Source organism: Ursus maritimus, unplaced genomic scaffold (assembly GCF_017311325.1).
Source record: "Ursus maritimus isolate PB19 unplaced genomic scaffold, ASM1731132v1 scaffold_13, whole genome shotgun sequence".
NCBI lineage: Eukaryota > Metazoa > Chordata > Mammalia > Carnivora > Ursidae > Ursus > Ursus maritimus.
Window position 1 is genome coordinate 17,778,329 of NW_024423675.1, and position 18,923 is coordinate 17,797,251.

The 18,923-nt window shown below is 38.1% G+C and overlaps 1 protein-coding gene across 2 annotated transcripts in view; it reads right to left on the reverse strand.

Moving 5' to 3' along the window:
• Positions 1 to 12,677, reverse strand: part of ATG5 (autophagy related 5) — a 129,424-nt gene extending 116,747 nt beyond the window's left edge. Inside the window, exons 1-2 of one of the 2 annotated variants that reach the window (XM_040627584.1) lie at positions 12,400 to 12,677; positions 6,304 to 6,469 (exon numbers count right to left, since the gene is read on the reverse strand). In XM_040627584.1, the coding sequence (XP_040483518.1) occupies positions 6,304 to 6,411 (108 nt within the window). In that variant the 5' untranslated portion in view covers positions 6,412 to 6,469; positions 12,400 to 12,677. Of the gene's footprint in view, positions 1 to 6,303; positions 6,470 to 12,399 lie in introns of those variants that run through there. The other variant, XM_008704989.2, reaches the window with a different exon arrangement.
• Between the last annotated feature and the right edge of the window lie 6,246 nt (positions 12,678 to 18,923).

Sequence of the window (18,923 nt, forward strand, 5' to 3'; positions counted from 1 at the left end):
AGTAAGCTAAAGAAAACATTAGTAAGAAATCATAAGGAAAAGAAAACATTTACAGTACTGAACTGTAAAAAAAAAAAAAAATCAGCATATAAGTGGACCCATAGTTCAAACCTGTGTTGAGTCAACTGTAATCTATTAGTCTAATAAGTTCTATACTAGTAAGTCCAGAACTTTTAACTTAAAATGTTTGTTGGGCATTAAGTAGTAATCTATTCTATAGAGAATATTAACCTATTAACCTATAGAGATTATAAAAAAAAGAGGACACATCAGGACAAACAAGCATGGGTATCAGTTCCTGATTTTGGGGTGCTGTACTACATGCACAGGGTTCAAAGTTACTGAAAAGCCCACGAATAATTTTCACAAAATGAAAACTTCTTCACAATAAGGAATGAGGAACATTAAAATGTAAGCTACATTAAGACAGCGATTTTGGTTGGTTTCGTTCACTGCTACATTCCAAATGCTCAAAATAGTGTCTGCTTTATAGTAGGCACACAATAGATATTTGCTGAATGAATCACAGATCCCAAAGATTAAGTGACAAAAAGCCAAAAATGATAATTAATAAAGAATTTCCATTCTTAAGACAGAACCTACACTGAAATGTACTTGAAATCTTCTGTTCTAAATTAGCCTGTTGGGAGTAATATGTAACCAACATAAATACTTATAGTAGCATTAAGAAATAGGACTAAGACTTGAAAATGACTATAATAGAGTAAGTATAAATACAACTTATCTAGTAAATATTTAAGTAAAAATGAAAAAAAAAATAACAGTAAAATGACATCATCCTCTCTTCTATATCCAGATAGTACCACTCTCCGATTTTCATAGGTGTATGTCATTGGTTTACTTTTTACTTTATGGTAAAAGATATCTAGCATAAAATTTGCCATTTTTAAGTGTACAGTTCATTGGCATTAAATACATTCACACTGTTGTACAACCGTCACCATTATTCATCTTCAGAATTTTTCATCATCCCAAACTCAAATTCTGTACCAATTAATCAGTAATCTCCCACTACTTCTCCTCCCCAGGCCTTTGGACTATTCTAGGTACCTCGTATTAAGTGGAATCATGAAATATTTGTCCTTTTGTGTCTGGCTTATTTCACTTCCATTCATGTCTTTGAGGTTAAATTCTTTTAATATGCAAAGGATTAACCCCCTCTGGGGAAAATATCAGCTACATGGAATCTATTCTCTCACTCTTGATTTAGCACTATCAAGTACTCAGTGAGTACTACACACGTGATTCGTTTTTCTTCTACACAGCTTGTAAGGAATACATGTTTTATATAGCTGTATAGATTCCTCATGTTTCTGAAAGAGGTAACTGTAGTATTATTTCTTTATACCAAATCCTAATTTTTCCAACAATTTTTAATTCTAAAATTAGGGACTTATTCACCTAGAATGAAAATAGAATTAAAATATACTAGAATTCTGTTCCATTTCAATGTGCAAGGCATCACACCAAGCAATGAAGATAGAGCACTGAATGAGACAAGAGTTCTTGCTCTCACAGAGCTAATAGGCTAGAAAGTCAGTAAAAACAAAATTACAAATGTGATGAGTGCAAGGAGAAAGTAAAGAATGTTACGAGAGCAAGTAGCAGAGGAATTTAACCTCATCTAGGGACTTAGGGAAAAACCTCAACAGGAATTCTATGTTAAGGCAACAGCCAGTAGGTAAAGAGCACTGAACCAAACATGGGTAATTGTCAATATTTGGTTGTGAGTAAAGGTGGGAGATACTGCTACTCATTCCAGACAGAGGAAAATGCAAAATGGCATGGAATGAATACAAAAAGACAAGGATTAGCACAATGAGGAACCATAAGAAGTTGAAAATGACAGGAATGAAGAGGGTTGAGGCAGAATAGTACCGAAGCAGCAAGGGACCAGATTATGGAGAACGCTGTAAACTACATGAAGGATCTTAAAGATGAAGAAAGGCTACTAAAGGTTTTAAGCAGGCAGGTGACAGGGTCAGATACGTGTTTTGAAAAGATGACTCCAACCACAAACTGAAAATGGAAAAGAGGGCAAGGATGAAACCAGGGAAATCACTTAGTACTATGAAATCCCATCAGTTTTTAAATGGTGGTCTAAACTAGGCTGTAGCAATGGGTGTGGAAGAAACCAGGTATGTTTCAGAGATATTTGAGATGTAAAATCAGATGGACTAAGTTACTGACTGAATGCCTGGGATATGGGTGAAGGAAGCAACAGGGATAAGTCCTTTCTTAATTACTGATAAGAGTAATTAATTAACTCGGTCTACTTGCAAAAACAGGAAGGGAGGTAATGATGATGTATCCAGTTTCAAAACACTCAGTTTGATATCCAGCAGACAGACACATAGGTCTGGAGTTCAAGAGAAAAATCCTGGGAGTTGTCAAAATAAATACAAAGAGTTTTATCTCAACAAAGAGATAAAAATGGATGATTAACTCCAGAAGGGGGGAAAGTGAAGTGGGGGGAAAAAGACAAAGCCCCAAAGAATGCCAACATTGAGGAACAAGCAAAAGGAAAGAAATCTGGCAAAGGAGAAGGAAGGAAGGAAGGAAGGAAGGAAGGAAGGAAGGAAGGAAGGAAGGAAGGAAGGGAGACCCAGATAGGTAGAAGCAAAACCAGAATCATGAGACATTTGCAGAGCAAGAAAGAACAGTGCCACAAAACGGAGAAAACAGCCAACAACAGCATCAAAACACCCACTGAGAGATCAAGCAAATGAAAATTCAAAAACAGACTCAAGGTTTGGCAAAAAAGATGTCATTAGTAACTTCAGCAAAAACAGTTCTGTTGGAGTAGTGTGAAACTGTGATTCCAGTAAAGAAAGTGGGAGGTGGCAAGGAGACAATGAGTACAGACAACCTTTTTAATAAGTCTGGGATCTTTAATAAGAGAGATGGGGTCAACAGAGGATTGTTTAAGGGTAGGAAGGACTTAAGATAATATAAATCCTGCAGAAAAAGGAGCTGCTAGGAAGAAGTTAAAGGTAAAAGAAAGAGAGAAGGCCAGGGTGGAGGTAGGAGAGTATCAGAAACCACCAGCTTCCTGAGGAAGACCGTAGACGGGATCCAGAGCACACAGAGAGAAGGTTGGGCCTTGCCTAGGAAGGACATCTCTTCCATTAACAAGAGAAGTAGCCACTATGTGTGAGTGCAGGTATGTTCAGAAGACCCGGTGGCAGAAGGTTAAGGAAGCAGTAAGCAGGAAGTGAGGTTACCTGTTAAGGCGAAAAATAAGGCCAGGGATCAGAGAAATCCTCTTAGAGAAGAAGAAGAGGGACAGCTGACTAAGGAAACATAAAAGGACTGCTATGTAATGTTCAGAGTCCACTCAGATTTATGACCATGTGTGTGACTGATTGATTTCCTCTTGTAACAAGTCACAAATTATGAATTCAAATTAGTATGTACGTTTTTATATTAGATAATCTAAATGAAAGGCAACAGTTTAAATGAATGTAAGAAAACAACAGAAACTGAAAGACTGCCTAGTTGCTATTTTTCTTTTTTTTTTTTTTTAAGATTTTATTTATTTATTCAACAGAGAGAGAGACAGCCAGCGAGAGAGGGAACACAAGCAGGGGGAGTGGGAGAGGAAGAAGCAGGCTCATAGCAGAGGAGCCTGATGTGGGGCTCGATCCCGTAACACCGGGATCACGCCCTGAGCCGAAGGCAGACGCTTAACCGCTGTGCCACCCAGGCGCCCCAGTTGCTAACTATTTTTCTTTCTAATATTCCCTGCAAAATAAGATATAATTCTCTGACATAGATATGGGATGTAGGCTGAAAGGAGATTTATGCAGAGGCAACAAATCAAAATGCAGAAATAAGTAGGAATATATTTAACATTAGTATTCTTTTCCATTGGAAACAGACTCTTTGAATAATAATTTAATTTATAAATTTGGTAGGAGTGAATATTTTTAAATCTAGTTTCTAAGAAATAAAGAATTAAATGCTATAAAAAGTAAACTACAGAGGTGCCTGGCTGGCTCAATCAGTAGAGATCTCAGGGTCACGAGTTCAAGGCCCACATTGGGTGTAGATATTATTTAAAAATAAAATCTTGGAAAAAAAAAAAAAGCAAATTACATTCTCACTCACTTATACTTTCTACACATCCACCTGAACATGAGTGGACTTTTCAGGCCGTGGTGATAATCTTGTTAACCACCTCACCTGAGCTTTGAGAATGTCTGGAAAAGAGCTTTACTGGCTCGTAGGCTATGATATTTTTACCTCATTTCATGCAGAATCTTACAATATTACAATAATCTTACAATATTATTATAAACTAAAGCAATGAAAAATACATTCAAGCGTAATTTACAACCAAGACACATGTAAACTAAAACCAGATTGGCACTACCATTCTCACCTATAATTCTAAGACTAACCACTGCTGATGTTTTGTATATTTTCTTCCTGCATGCAGTAACTTACACTCAAGTATGTATGTATGCAAAGAGCAAAATCTAGGGGTTGCTACATGGTTTTAAACTGTGGCTTTTTGTTTAATATTTATTATATGCCTGTCACCCAGTATTTTTCAAAAACATAATCATAATTACTATGTGTTTCTTTTGGGTGAAAAATTATATTTTATAAAAATAAAATAACAGTATTAAAAAATAATAAAAAATATATTTTAAAAAATTATTAGACAAAGTAACTTTCTTCCTCCTACAGATATCCCCAATACTTGTTGGCATTTTCAATTCAATTAGAGACAGCTAGCAAACACCCTACACTCCACTCTCACAACAATATATTTAACAGATTCATACATAAAGAAGGAAAAATACTATATTCTTTACTTGAATATTTTTTAACCGCACGAAGCTGTCAAACATCATATTCTGACTTAGTAAACAGACTTAAATTACATATTTCTTATATTTGCCACTGTGACCAACTAGACACATACATTCCTTTGTTTATATACAATTAGAAAGGCACCAGAGGTTAAAAGTTTTAATTAAAATAACAGAAACTAGTTTGGAAACAAAACATAAGTGATATATATCCTAACACATATTACAGCAGGAGAAGCAAAAAAAAATACATCTAACAAGTGAAATTCTTCTAAAAATAAACTGTGACCACATTTTGTTTTTAACTATGGAAATTTTTCTACAGGCAAAAAAGAAAACTGTTAAAATGTTAAAGTTAAAATGACTCAAAAGTATATATTCAGTTATGAATACCTGAGTACTAGTAACAAAAGACTGCCCAATTTCTCTGAAATTATTTTCATAAGAAAACCCAAAGAGACGATGTAAAACAAAATCCCAACATGAATGTATGAGGCTTTCATGCACTGAGTGTCCACCACTTGCATGATCTATGCCAGATGCTGAGGATACACAGAGAAAAATGAAACCATTTCTATACCCAAAAAGTGAGTATATGGGGCTCCTTAAGTAGCTTCCTCCACCAGTCTGATTTCCCATGGCTGGAGCAGGCTGAGGAGCAGTGCTACCCCTCAAACAGACAAGGGAGAAAGCAAAGGGCAAGCTTTATTAAAATAAACAAGAAAGTCCAATACCACAAATAAATTTCCACTTTTCCAGATCTTCCTAGGTAAACAGTATCATGTGTACCTGAGACAAAACTAAAATAATGACAACTGAGAATGTCTTTGCCTATTAAGTAAAAAGGCAGGATACTATTGTTTCTGATTGACAGATGCTTAAGTTTGGATTATATATGCACTTAGAAAAGGAAAAAAAGCAGGCTAAAAGCTGAAGATACTTGATAATGTTTTCTAGAACAGATGACACTAATTCAAACCTATAAGTCTAAATACAGCAATTTGTTATTATATATTTTATATAATACATATTAGCTTATCAACATATGAAAACACACACATATGTTCATTGAGCTATAAAAAAGAATTTGGTAAATAGTTGCTTGGAACCACTTAAATACAGAAGAATCAAATCTGAACCTGTTATTTTCAAAATTGCTCCTACAGCACACAATTTATAATCCTATTACCATATATTATATATGTATGTATTCATGAGAAAAAGAAAGTCAAGAAGGTTCCATAATCAACATGTCAACAACAGTTTCTTCCCTCTGGTTGGTAGGATTAGAGATAATTTTTATTTCCTTCCTTTTGTTGATCTGTGTTTTCTAATTTTTTTCCATAAGATGCAAGTATTAATTGTATATAAAATGCTGAGTAACAGCCTCCAGGTTCTTAGAGCTTCATTTACAAAAACGGACAAAGTTAGATATCCCATTTTCCATCATCAACATACTTACATAATATGGTTCTGCCTCCCGTTCAGTTATCTCATCCTGATACAGGGTGAAGCAAGTTGGAATTCGTCCAAACCACACATCTCGAAGCACATCTTTGTCATCTGTCATTCTTCCAGTGGTTAAGGCAGTGCATATAGGCTAAATTCTTTTTTCACCCAAAGCCAAACTGAAAAGAAAATGAAGAGCATTAGTCAGACCCTTACAAGGATAAGTGAACATGCTCTGAAACAAAGATTATAGGAAAAAATGAATGCCATAACGATTATTCATTTCAAAAAATTGTGTGATCAGCATTCTTTAGAATGAATGCAAAATTAGTACAACAAATTCTAAATGTAGTTATTATTTATTTAAAAGGATCATAGAAGTAAGTAATTCAAAATTACATGTGCTAACTTATGCAACTAATGAACCACAGCCAAAGTGAAGCTATACTTGTATCATTCTCTCAAGCCTCAGGAGAGTCTATCGCTCATCTAACGTAAAGTCTGCCTATATCCTCATGGTCCCTTATAGCCCAACTCCAAACCATCATCCCTACAATTATCTGGGCCCCACCCAATATATTCACCTCTCCTACTCCATCTAGATAGCTGGAACAGAAGACTTTACAAAGTTCTGAGGTAGGATTTTAGGTACAAAACTGGTGAAAGATAAATCAGTACCTTATTTACCATATGCCATTGTTTCTTACGTATATATTCCTCGCAGGACCTCCAGGGAATATGTGACTGAGCCAAGGCAGCTGAAGGTATCATGTGGTAGTCCATACAAATTTTATAAAACAACAGGAATTTCTAAACAGGTTTATGAAAACCTCAAACAAGACTACTAACTGCGTCAAAACACATAGATCCAAATTTACAGCATCATAAAATGTTAGTCTTTCAATATTAAAAAATATTCACGTATAATGAATTATGTAGGAAAGCATGCGAATACACTTAACTAAAAAAAATGTGCTAAAAAACTAGCTGATACATGGATAAAACTAAAGGATGTATTAAACCATCGTTTTAAAAACAGAAGCAGAAAAACAAAACTTAACTCTTGAGAGGCACTATAGTGGGGGGGGGGGGTTCAAAACGCAGAATATGGAGCCAGACTGCCTGGATTCCAAACCTGGGTTTATAACTTACTCTGTGACCTCAAGTAAGTCAATTAACTTCTCTGTGTCTCAGTTTTCTCATCCACGAAATGTGAGTAACAGCACTTACCCCATAAAATAGATACAAAAATTAAATTATACATGTAAAGCACTTAGGACAATGACTATAATATAGTACTATTAAGTGTCTACCATAGTTTACAGAACCAACAAGAGCATGTCTCAAAATTGAACACTGTGGGACACCTGGGTGGTGCAGTCAGTTGGGCATCCAACTCTTGGTTTTGGCTCAGGTCCTGATCTCAGGTTCCTAAGACCGAGTCCCACATCCAGCCCACACTCAGGGCAGAGTCTGTTTGATATTCTCTCTCCCTCTCCCACTCCCTCTCCCGCTCATGTGCTCTCTAATAAATAAATCTTTTTTAAAAAATCGAACACTGCTATTAACACTCAATATAGAGTCAATCAGTATTTGATCATTTGCTATCCCCAGCTATGTGGCAGATGCTGAGGACATACAAGATGATGATGGTAGTGACAATAACAACTTTTTAAAAACCTCAGGCATTGTCCAGAAGATATTATATCCTAATCTATTACACATACCATAAACTTTCATCTTTTCCATGGTTTTGCTCACGCTGGTGGTTCCTTACCCAAAGGTACCTTCCCTATCTTGTCTTCTGACTTAAACATCCTTTAGGCTCAAGATAGCCTTTCTTTTATGTATAACTCAGGTGAAACCTTTCTTTTCTTACTGCACTTTTACTTTTACAACACTTATAAACTTATAGTAAAGATTTTTTATCTCCGGTTTCTGATCTCGTTTTCTTTCATTTATGTCATACCGGTTGCCAACACCCTTCCAACTCCAAAATGTCCATGGTTATAATTAAATGCAATTTTATGAAAGCTTTCATTAGAGAGGATGGTGGAAAGGAAGAAGAAAAATATTAATACACCCTATAGTGTTCAGGGAAGAATTTAAAAGATATGGAACTTGAAGAAATGTGTAGAATATAAAAGAATGAGTATATAAAGAATGGGTGGAATATTCAATAGGTAAAATATGGAATAAAGGCAAGTATCCCAAGCAGGGCAAAATAGCATCAACAAAGGCAGAAAGTGTGCAGAAGCAATGCGTGTGCCAATTTTTTAGGAAACTGAGTTGGGACGAGTAGTAGATAATGAAAGAGCTGACATTTTCACATGTTTTAATGTCACCTGGGATCCTATGCAAATCACTTTACTACAATTTCCTTACCTATAAAACTCACCAGGTTGTTCTGGGAAAAAAAAATCTATAGAGTGTTTGACATGGTACTGGACACACAGTAAGTGCTGAGAAATAAAAGCAATTATTATTTCTTTAATGCCAAATGTGTAAATGTAAAATGAGACTAGATCATGAGGCATATCAAATAGAAGACTATGGGTTCTCAATTTCATCCAACAAGCCTACAAAGCCTGTAAAGTTGTGTAACAGTGAGATTAAAACAACTACCTAGTAGCAGTGCACAAAAGGAGATCCCAAGTCAGAGAGAGGGTAGCCAGGAAGCAATTCAACACTAAGGCATATAATAATGAGTGCCTGACCTAGACTGGTAGCAGGGGTTGATATGAGGTCTTTCCAAGGAAGAATGAATAGACATTAATAAAAATTGGCTGAGGGATAAAGAAAAAGGACAGGGAAGATTTAAATGCCAACAGCAGGCAATACAGATAGATAGTTAAGGGGTTCTGAAATCAGACTTCCATGGGTTTAAACCCAGACTTCCACCTGTGAGCTGTGCATCCTAGTATCCTGACATCTTTGAACCTTGTATTTGTAGGATGAAGATAATTCTAATTTCACAGGGCTGCTGGGTGTTTAGTACCTGGTGACCAATCACACCTCCATGACCTCTCTCTTTAAACACCCTGTCCTCCTCTTTTTGGCCAATTCTTAATCCTCTTTTAAGAGTCAGCTTAACATCAGCTCCTTGGGAAGCTTTCCACTAAGCAATCTCCAATCTAATTACTTCTGTAATAGGATGTTATAACCATGCATTGCATTTATGTTTATCTTATCTGTCTCTTGCCCATCCCCACACTGAACTAACTATGAGTTCACTGACAGCAGAAGCAGAGTCATATTTACTCTGTATCCTCAATATTAGCATAATTAGCACATAGCAGGCCCTGGAATTTTTGTTAAACAATTGGAAAACATATAAAATATATAAATTGAAAAATTATACTAGCTACTTAAGAAACTTTTTCACACCTAAATTCTTCTCCAAATCAGTATAATCACACTTTAAATTCAGCAAATTTCATTATTTTGCAAGAATATTTTCCCCTCTCATACATACACTACACTTTCATCACCATGCATCCAATATTTTGGAAGCATAGAAATCACAACCTACGATGCAGTAGAAGTAAGCTCCTGGAGGACAGGGCTATTTCCTGACTGCTGCATTCTCTGCAACTAATTCGAGGCTGGGGACAAAAAGCAGGTTCCCAGCCAACAACATTTAGCAAACAGCACAGGAAGTATAATAAAAATATAATGCATAATTACTAGTCTCTTTCACACTACAAACCAAGAAAGGTTAACCTATTACTTGAACCTATTCTGCAGACAAAATCCCCGACTATCTAGAAATTACTTAAAATACCAAATAACTACTGGTAGTAAATTTGAAAACATCTAAAAATAATCTATGCTGGCTGGTCTCTTTTTAAATTCATGAACACCAACCTCAAAAGTAGGCCCTGAGTACTGGCCAGCATTCCTACATCTCCAGAGTCCATTTATTCTCCCACTGTCCTAGATTACCATTTCATATCTCCTCTCTCTTTAAATTTTCGCATCTCCTTCCTCACTCCCTCACAGCTAATGAACGAGCTATTTCCTTCTATCATGTTACTAAGGATGAGTGGTTATCAACTGTTTTAATAAACAGCCCAACCCCCATCCTGGGGGAATAGCTCCTACATTTCTCCAACCTCCTGCCAATGTTGAAGTACACCAGGACTCAGTCCTTGAACCACGCCTTTGGAGATCTCTCATGGTTTTAAATATCATTTATACATTAACAATTCCCACATTTATACCTTCAGCCCAGACTACTCTTCTGTACTCCAGTTTTATAGATACTATGCAATATTGACATTTCATTTGAAAATTTAGCATGTACAAACAAAAATGATTTCAGACCTTCCTGCCTCATCTCCCTATTATTCTGTGGTCTTCCCCAAATCACAAAGTGGTAACTATTCTTTAGTTGCTACTGCCGTAAGTCTTGGAGTCATCCTTGACCCTTCTTCATACCCATTGCTTTAGCTTAGACACAAGTCCAGAATCTGGCCATTTCTCACCATCATCACTATTATCACACTGATCCATGTTACCTTGACCTTTAACTTGGAGAAATGGCCTACTAAGGGATCTCATTATTTCTGCCCTTGCTACAGACAGACAACACAGCAATCAGAAAGATCCTTCTAAGAACAAGTCAGATCAGTTTACTCCTCTACTCAAACCCTACCATTTCATTCGAAGTAAAAACTAAAGTTTTTACAAAGTCCTACAAGGCTGTACATGACCTGGCCGTATTCTGACCTGATTATCTACTTCTCCCCCTTTTTACTCACTCAGTTCCAGCCAAACTAGGTGGTATGCTCCTGCCTCAGGGACTTTGTGGTAGGTCTAATAGCTCATTCCACTGCATCCACATGAAATCCTTCTTTAACACTTTTAGGTCTCCACTCAAGTATCATTTTTCTAAAGCCACCACTGCAATTTCCTATGCAGGCCGCCAACATTCCTTGTTACCCTTCACTACTTTATTCTTTCTCTCTAGCACTTTTCACCACCTGACATATTTTTTAATTAATTTTTACATTAATGTCTTTCCTTCTTCCCCCCAAAGTGAACTTCATGATGGCAAGAATTTTTATTGTTTTGCTCACTGTTTATTGTTATATTTACTTTTTGTTCAGTGCCTGGCACATAACAGGCACTCAGTATTTGTTAAATTAATAAAGCAAGCCTACACTTGAGTATGTACATTATTCTAAATTGTCATATAGTACCATTCTGCTCATTTCCCCCAGTTTTAACCAGCATACCTTTGAAGATCAGAGCACGTACTCAAATCTGGCATAAAACTAAAAAATTCCCCCCAACTACTACCCTCAGCTCAGTATCTTTACTTTCAAAATTCAAAATTCAACCAACAAATCCATGTACAAACAATTCCGTTCAAATCCAAGTACCCAGCTCAAAAGATTTTGAGATTTATCACGTGGATTCTGGAAGACCTTGGAAGTTCAGAGATGTCTGATAGTCTCTAAGTTCTGATTGTCGCTGAAGACATGCTGTGCCTCACTCTACCCCTCAGAAAAATCTAGAACCAACCCAGTTTCCCTACGTTCCTCCAGTTTCAGGTATGATTTGAAAATAATCCAAAGTATAAAGGATGTGAAAGTTCTTTGCCAACAGAAAATGACTTCGTTAGCACTAAATATCATTAAAATGAGAATGTATGCCGTTGACAAAAGAAACTGGAGGAAACACCCACTAAATTCGGATAGAATCGAACTGCCTGTGAATTATAATTTAAATAACTTCCACGAAAAATGCACATCTTGAACTAAACTCTAGAGCCTGCGAGAAGACGCTAGGCTTCCTACTTTAGTAAGGAACTGACATTCCCGGAGAGAAATCACACAGGCTACACCCTCCGGCCTGCCCAAGGTCCTCGGGGGCGGCGTCTGGCCAACCCCACCTCCCCCGGAGGAACCACCTTCACCCGCCACCGCCACCCGGGGGAGCGCTCCTCTAGCCAGCTACTCGCCCCTCCCTCTTACCACACCTACCTGGCACCTCCCCAACCCTTCTCCTCCGGGCATTTCCCCACACCAGAAAGACGGGGAGACGGAGACACACACACACACACACACACACACACACACATACATAGTCACACACACCCTACCAGAAACGCCAGCTCCTTCTCCGGCTTCCCGCACCGGTGAATATGCTCGGATCCCGGCTCTGGCAGGGCGGCGGCGCAGGGTGCTTGACACACTGTCCCGCAGAGGCGCGCGAGCCTGGAGCCCCGAGAGCCCGCGCAGCCGCACAAGGCACCGGCGCGGAGGTCGGAGCTGAGCCCTGGGGCACTTCCGCCCTCCGGTATCCTGCCAATACAACCCGCAGCGCCGCGGGGCCTTGGAAGCCCACAGCGAGTCCAGTCACCCTCGGCGCCCGGAGATGACGTCACGGAAACCCACGTGGCCCGCACTCCACCCTCCGCTTTCCGCCCAACCCTGCGAGGAGGCCCGAGCCGCGCTTGAGCATGCGCAGACAGACCGAAGCGCATGAATAGGGAGTCGAACCATAGGCAAGTTTACAGCTAATACCCTTTTAGGGGAGTCTCGCGCCTTTGGCATAGTCATTAGTGTTCGGGGAAGCTAATGTAAGTTCTATTAGAGTAGAGAGTTTTAAAAAATACTGAGACGCTGCCCCATAGAGCTTGACTGCAGCCTCTCTTTTTCTGGCTTCGCAGAATAATATTAATAAAATGTTGGTTTTCAAAGGGTTTTCTTTTCTCATTTTATCTTCTCAACTTTGTCAGACTTACAGCAGGGATTAATAGACGCATTTATTTATTTATTTTTAATAATAACATTTTTTATTATATTATGTTAGTCACCATACAGTACATCCCTAGTTTTTGATGTAAGGTTCCGTGATTCATTACTTGAGTATAACACCCAGTGCACCATGCAATACGTGCTCTCCTTACTACCCATCACCAGCCTATCCCATTGCCCCCCCATAATAGCCGTATTTAACAGAAGAAGACTACGCATGAGTAGTGAATCCCTCTCATCCAACCTATATCTGTTTGTGAAAATAAGAGCAATTAAAAAACTTACTCCTAAGAGTGTTTGAATTTGATCTATCCATAAGTCTTAACTGGGCATTTAACACCTTTCTCTTAATTATGCATGCCCTACAACATAATTCTATACATGCTAGGGAAATACTGTGCTGAGACTCAAAATAAGCTCCTGATCATTGGAAGAGTTAGAGAAATTCTAGTAGTAGCTACAGGATTCTCTTAAAAAGACAAATCTTCTTGGAGATTGACTAGTCCAATGATTCTCAAATGATGAGTCATAACCCATCAGTGGGTTATCAAATCAAGTTAGTGGATCATGACTGCCATTTTTTAATGAAATAAAGTAGAAAATGTTGGCATCCTTCACATATGTTAAGGGTAACTATTGTTGCCTGAATTTTTTACTTCAGAATGTATGTGGAATGTGAAATACATTTCTTGGTATGGATAGCAGTCCAAAAAGTTTGAAAGCCATAGTCTGGTCAACTCCACGTACTCAATGCAGAAATCCCCTCTACAGTATCCCCAATAGTCAGCATTAGCCTCTGTAAAAAAGCTCTTGGAATTAAGATGCCCCACTGTGTGAACCAGACTAACTTCCTCTTGGATGAATTGACCATAATGACTACTCCGTGACTTGAAGCCTTCTTGAGCACATCCTCCATACATAACATTCTTGTTTGTTTGTTTGTTTGTTTAACCATACTATCCTCCCCAGCCTCTAGGGTTATCAAAGCAGGTGGGATCTTGCAGCCACCCCAAGACACACGTCTGTCAGTAAGTCCCCTTAATACACCATTTCTCATCAAGCTGGACTTATGGCCTTTTCTTTGGGCTTAGGACTCCTTCGAGGCTTTGGAGATCATTTGCCTATACTCCCTTTCACAGAACACCTACCTTCCCAATAGTAGCCAAAATTGTATGGAATTTACTTGGAAATACATCCAAAATAGTAGATGGATTTATGGGTGGATCAAGGAATGGGTAGACAAATAAATATGTGATAATGCATAAAATGTTAGTAATAGAATCTAGGTGGTAAGTATACAAGCATTCACTGTGTAAGATTCTTTCAACTTTGCTATATGTTTGAAAAAGAAAATAATAATAATAAAATGTTGAAGGAAAACTATGGAGAACCTAATAGGAAGAAAGTTATGACATGGAGCTAAAATCCAGCTTCCTGTAACTTTTAAGAATTGACCCTATTTTCTTCCTTTCTACCCTTGTCCTTTCCCAACCTTGTGACTACAACCTACAATAGAAATATCTAACCCCTGTTCTAATAGACAGCACTTCAGATATGAAAAAATAGCTCTCATGCTCCATAACTCACTTGGAGCTAACGAGTGTCAGTTCTTTCAGCCAGTCGTCACATGACATACCTCTCCTCTGGATATGGTCTAGTTATCAGCGTCCCTATTAAATAGTTGTACTCTTTCCCATCTCATGATTATGCTCCTTAAGCAAAAATCTGGAAATAAGAGGGATTCGATATTTGTTCTCTGTCATTTCCATTTGTCAACATTATGTCTTATCTCTCAGTGACACCATATCTTTCAAATTTTTGTTCTATGAAGATAACTTTAAAGAGCTCTTTTTGACTGACCTTACCGTTTCCCCCAAGCCTCAACTCATTCTGGGTTACTCTCAGGCAGCCATTTGAATTGTGTGAACTTGCATATAAAGTCCTCCAAAATTCTGGATTCAAAGGAGAAGCTCCAGACAAGTCTCTGATAATAACATGCTTTCTTTTCTTCTCACTATAATAGCCCGCACTTGTAAAACCTGGCTTTTATTTTTGCATGCCTCACAACTTCTAAGACTCAAAGGTGTGGGATCACAACTTTCTTTGCTCTAAATTTCCTTGAATTTGCTTTCCTAAACTCAAAGGTGTCTCTACTATACCTGTGAACGCTAACATGCCATTACTTCCTGACCGAAAGGTTCCATCTACTCTCTTCTGTCTCCAAACTGGTAGTTTCAGAGGATGAACTAATTAAGCCAAATTTAATTCTTCCACTTCAGCTCTAGCTCCAAACTGTCTCCCCAGTTGCCCTCACTTCTGGTTTCTTTCTTCGGTCTATGGACATACTCAAGTGGGCTCTCATCCTATTAAAATCCTTCAGCACTCTTTACTTAAACTGTTAGGATAACCTCCTAACTGGTCTCCCTAACTCCAGCCATGCTCCATCTATATTTGACTTTGATTTCAACCAGAGTGGTTTTAGTCATCCCCACTTATCCAAGGGGGATATGTTCCAAGACTCCCCACTGTGGATGCCTGAAACCACAGACAGTACCAAACCCCTATATATACCATATTTTTTCCTACACTTACATACCTATGATAAAGTTTCATTTATAAATTAGGCAAAGTAAGAGATTAACAACAATAACTAATAATAAAATAGAACAATTGTACCAATATACTATAATAAAAGTTTTGTGAATGTGGTCTCTCTCAAAATATTGTAGTGCACTTACCCATCTGATAATGATGTGAAATGATAAAATGCCCACATGATACAATGAAATGAGGTGAATGACACAGGCAATGTGATGTAATATTAAGATATGTTGACCTTCTTCTGACAATATACCAGAAGGAGAATCATCTGCTTCCAGACGTCAGTTGACCGCTGGTAACTGAAACTGCGAAAAGTGAAACCGTGGATAAGGGATCAGTACCATGCAATATTATGCACTCTAACCATGTCACTCTGATACGTAGAATGTTTTAGCGATTCCTTCTGGGCAAATTCCTAGTTTCTTCACGTGATCAATTGGTTCCTTCCTTCCTTTCCCGGTCCTCTTTGTTTTGCACTTCAAACTCTAATAGTGCCAAACTATTTTGCGGTTCTGTGCACGCGGGCTATGTCATGCCTCTGTGCTCTTGATCCCTCTGTCCTGCTGCCTGAAATGCTACCCTTCACCAGACCCTTCTACCCTAAAACGTTATCCCCCACATCCCTTCTTCCCCATTTGGCATACACCACTCATTACCCAAGATTTAGTTCAGGTGTTAGAAAGTTTTCCCTGATCCACCCAGTCTGGGTTAGGTGCTCCTCGTAGTTTCCTCAATCTTTTTTTGAATCCTCAGTGCCAGCACAATGCTGGGCATTCAATAAATGTTTGTTGAAATAAACTAAGCTGAACATGCGTTTTCTTCCATGATTCCTATCACTCTCGCCTTAGGAACTGAATTCTTCCTCATAACATCGAGTTTAAGCAGAGAGCAGTGATTTCAGTTATTACTTTATCAATTTCAAAATTAACAGCAAGGGAAGTTGGAAGTGATCAAGGTAAACAGTAAGGGTCTCCACCACTACCGCATCCTGTCTCCTGTCTCCGGATCAGTTTGCTCATCTGTGTGGGGAACGTGTCGTTGCTTCTTTCATCTGGCTGCATGCTCTCTAGTGTATCCCCAGAACACAGTCATATTTCTGTTCTTCTGTTCTTCTACCCTTACTCAAACAACTCCTCTCAAAGGATGCTAGAATGAAAACTAGAAAGCAGGGATGAATGCCTACATGTGAAAGGCTGCAAACTGAAATTCCAGAGGCTGGAACTGGATGACTGGGAGGATGCTGGAGTGTACTCTCACCTACTTTGGCATACACACTGTAACAGTATGCTTGTGCTAGGTTACGCTTCAATTCTAATTGCCCAAACTGAGAATTCCATGCTCTAAAGACAGTCAGGCACCAACATCAGAAAGACCACTCTAGGAGCAGCTCTCACAAGGATGTCTGTTATCACCGTGTTGATCCACACCATATGCTTTGATAGCATAGTGAATGTCAGAGATGGGTTTTTATTTTTGGCTTACTCAAAAGTATGGTTAATGTTAGAAATTTAGAAATGGGATCTTATTTATGAAACTAGCAGTACTTAAGATAGGTAGATTGACTAAAATATTTTAGAGATTCTTGCCAGTTTTGCATGAACAGAGTATAGAAATCCATGAAGCCTGGAGCTTGATCCCTAAATTTTCTTATGTCTTCTACAAAAGTTATAGAATTCAGCCTTTGGAATGGTATCGCACCTGCCTTAAGAGAACCTTTCTTGCAAGGAGATATGAGAGCATCTTTAAGGGCAGAGAGTTGGGGTATTATCAACCTTATAGAGCAGGTTATATGATAGAGCAGGTTAGTAAATATCTGCATGTATATGGGAATTTGGACTAAGAGTGGCTTCCACTGTAATCTCACATCCGGATTATGGGAAAGTAAGTAATCCTTACCCGTCCGAGTTTCTTTAGTGGCTACTGTTATCCATGGGAAAGAACCTAAGAGTTATGCATGATCAAATTAGTCTTGGTCAGTTAACAAGAGTGGCAGATATAATCTCTTTGTCCCTTAAAATGTTTTTAAAACTTAAAAAAAATTTAATGGTAACAGTTTTCACAAAACTATTTGGATTTCTGGACTCTGACGATTGTGGGCCCACATTGCCACATGGCAACCATGAGCTGGAGTGGGGCAGCAGCTGCTCCCTTTTAGGTTAGGCATGGCCTCCCCTCTTTGCCATTGCCCCGACACTCTCACTGATTTGGACATTAGGTGACCAACCTGGACACAAGAGGCATTGGAGCTTAGCACACCCGGACAGCTCTTCATATTTCTAAGACATTGCCTACCTCAGTTTTTTGCACATAGATATTACTGTTGTTGAACAAAAGATCAAACAACCAGTCCAAAATGTGTTATACTGAAGAATTTAATACACATTTAATTGTGATTATGATCATATTTATGGTTTTAAGATTTTACTTTTAAGTAATTCTTGGGACACATGCTTGAAAGTTGGGAGACATCTATATATGGTTTTTTTTCCCTCTCATGCAGTGGGAGAACATTTGGAGGATCCAAATATTATTTCAAGACTTTCAGTGGTCAACAGTCATAGGAATTGCATTTGTATCTACTTAATTGGCATTTTAAAATCTACCCAGAAACTGGATAGACTCTTTTAGCTTTAATGATAGCTTTTCACGCACTGTGTCAAGTCTCCACTCATTCAACTATTTCTTAAGCCTACATTGTTGTACGTTTGGTAATATGAAAATTACTCAGAAGCAACATCAAAGGAACCCCTCAAATTAAATACATGCATAAATATGTATTTTAAGATCACAATTTGGGACAGTTTTCTTAATAAGCACCATATATAATTCAATCACCACTACAGATAAAATGTAGGTTTCTATTGAAAATACTGTGTTGTAAGACCGTATGATTCTGGTTACTCAGAACATTCTCCCTACTTGTCTACACAGATGGATTCTGTAGGAGTGAATTAAAGCAATATGCCAAATATTCTTTGGAAAATATATATATACATTCATAATTCTTATATATTTGTGTTCTGATTTTTTCATTCCATAAACGAATATTATTCTTAAAAAATCTCTGAATTAGATTATTTGACTCTTCCCATATGAAACTTTTTTTTTAAAGATTTATTTATTGATTTGAGAGGGAGAGCAGCAGGCAGGGATAGAGAAGAGGGACAGAAAAACTCCAAGCAGACTTCGTGTGGAACGTGGAACCCCATGCAGGGTTTACTCTCAAGACTCGAAGATCACAACCTCAGCCAAAACCAAGAGTCCA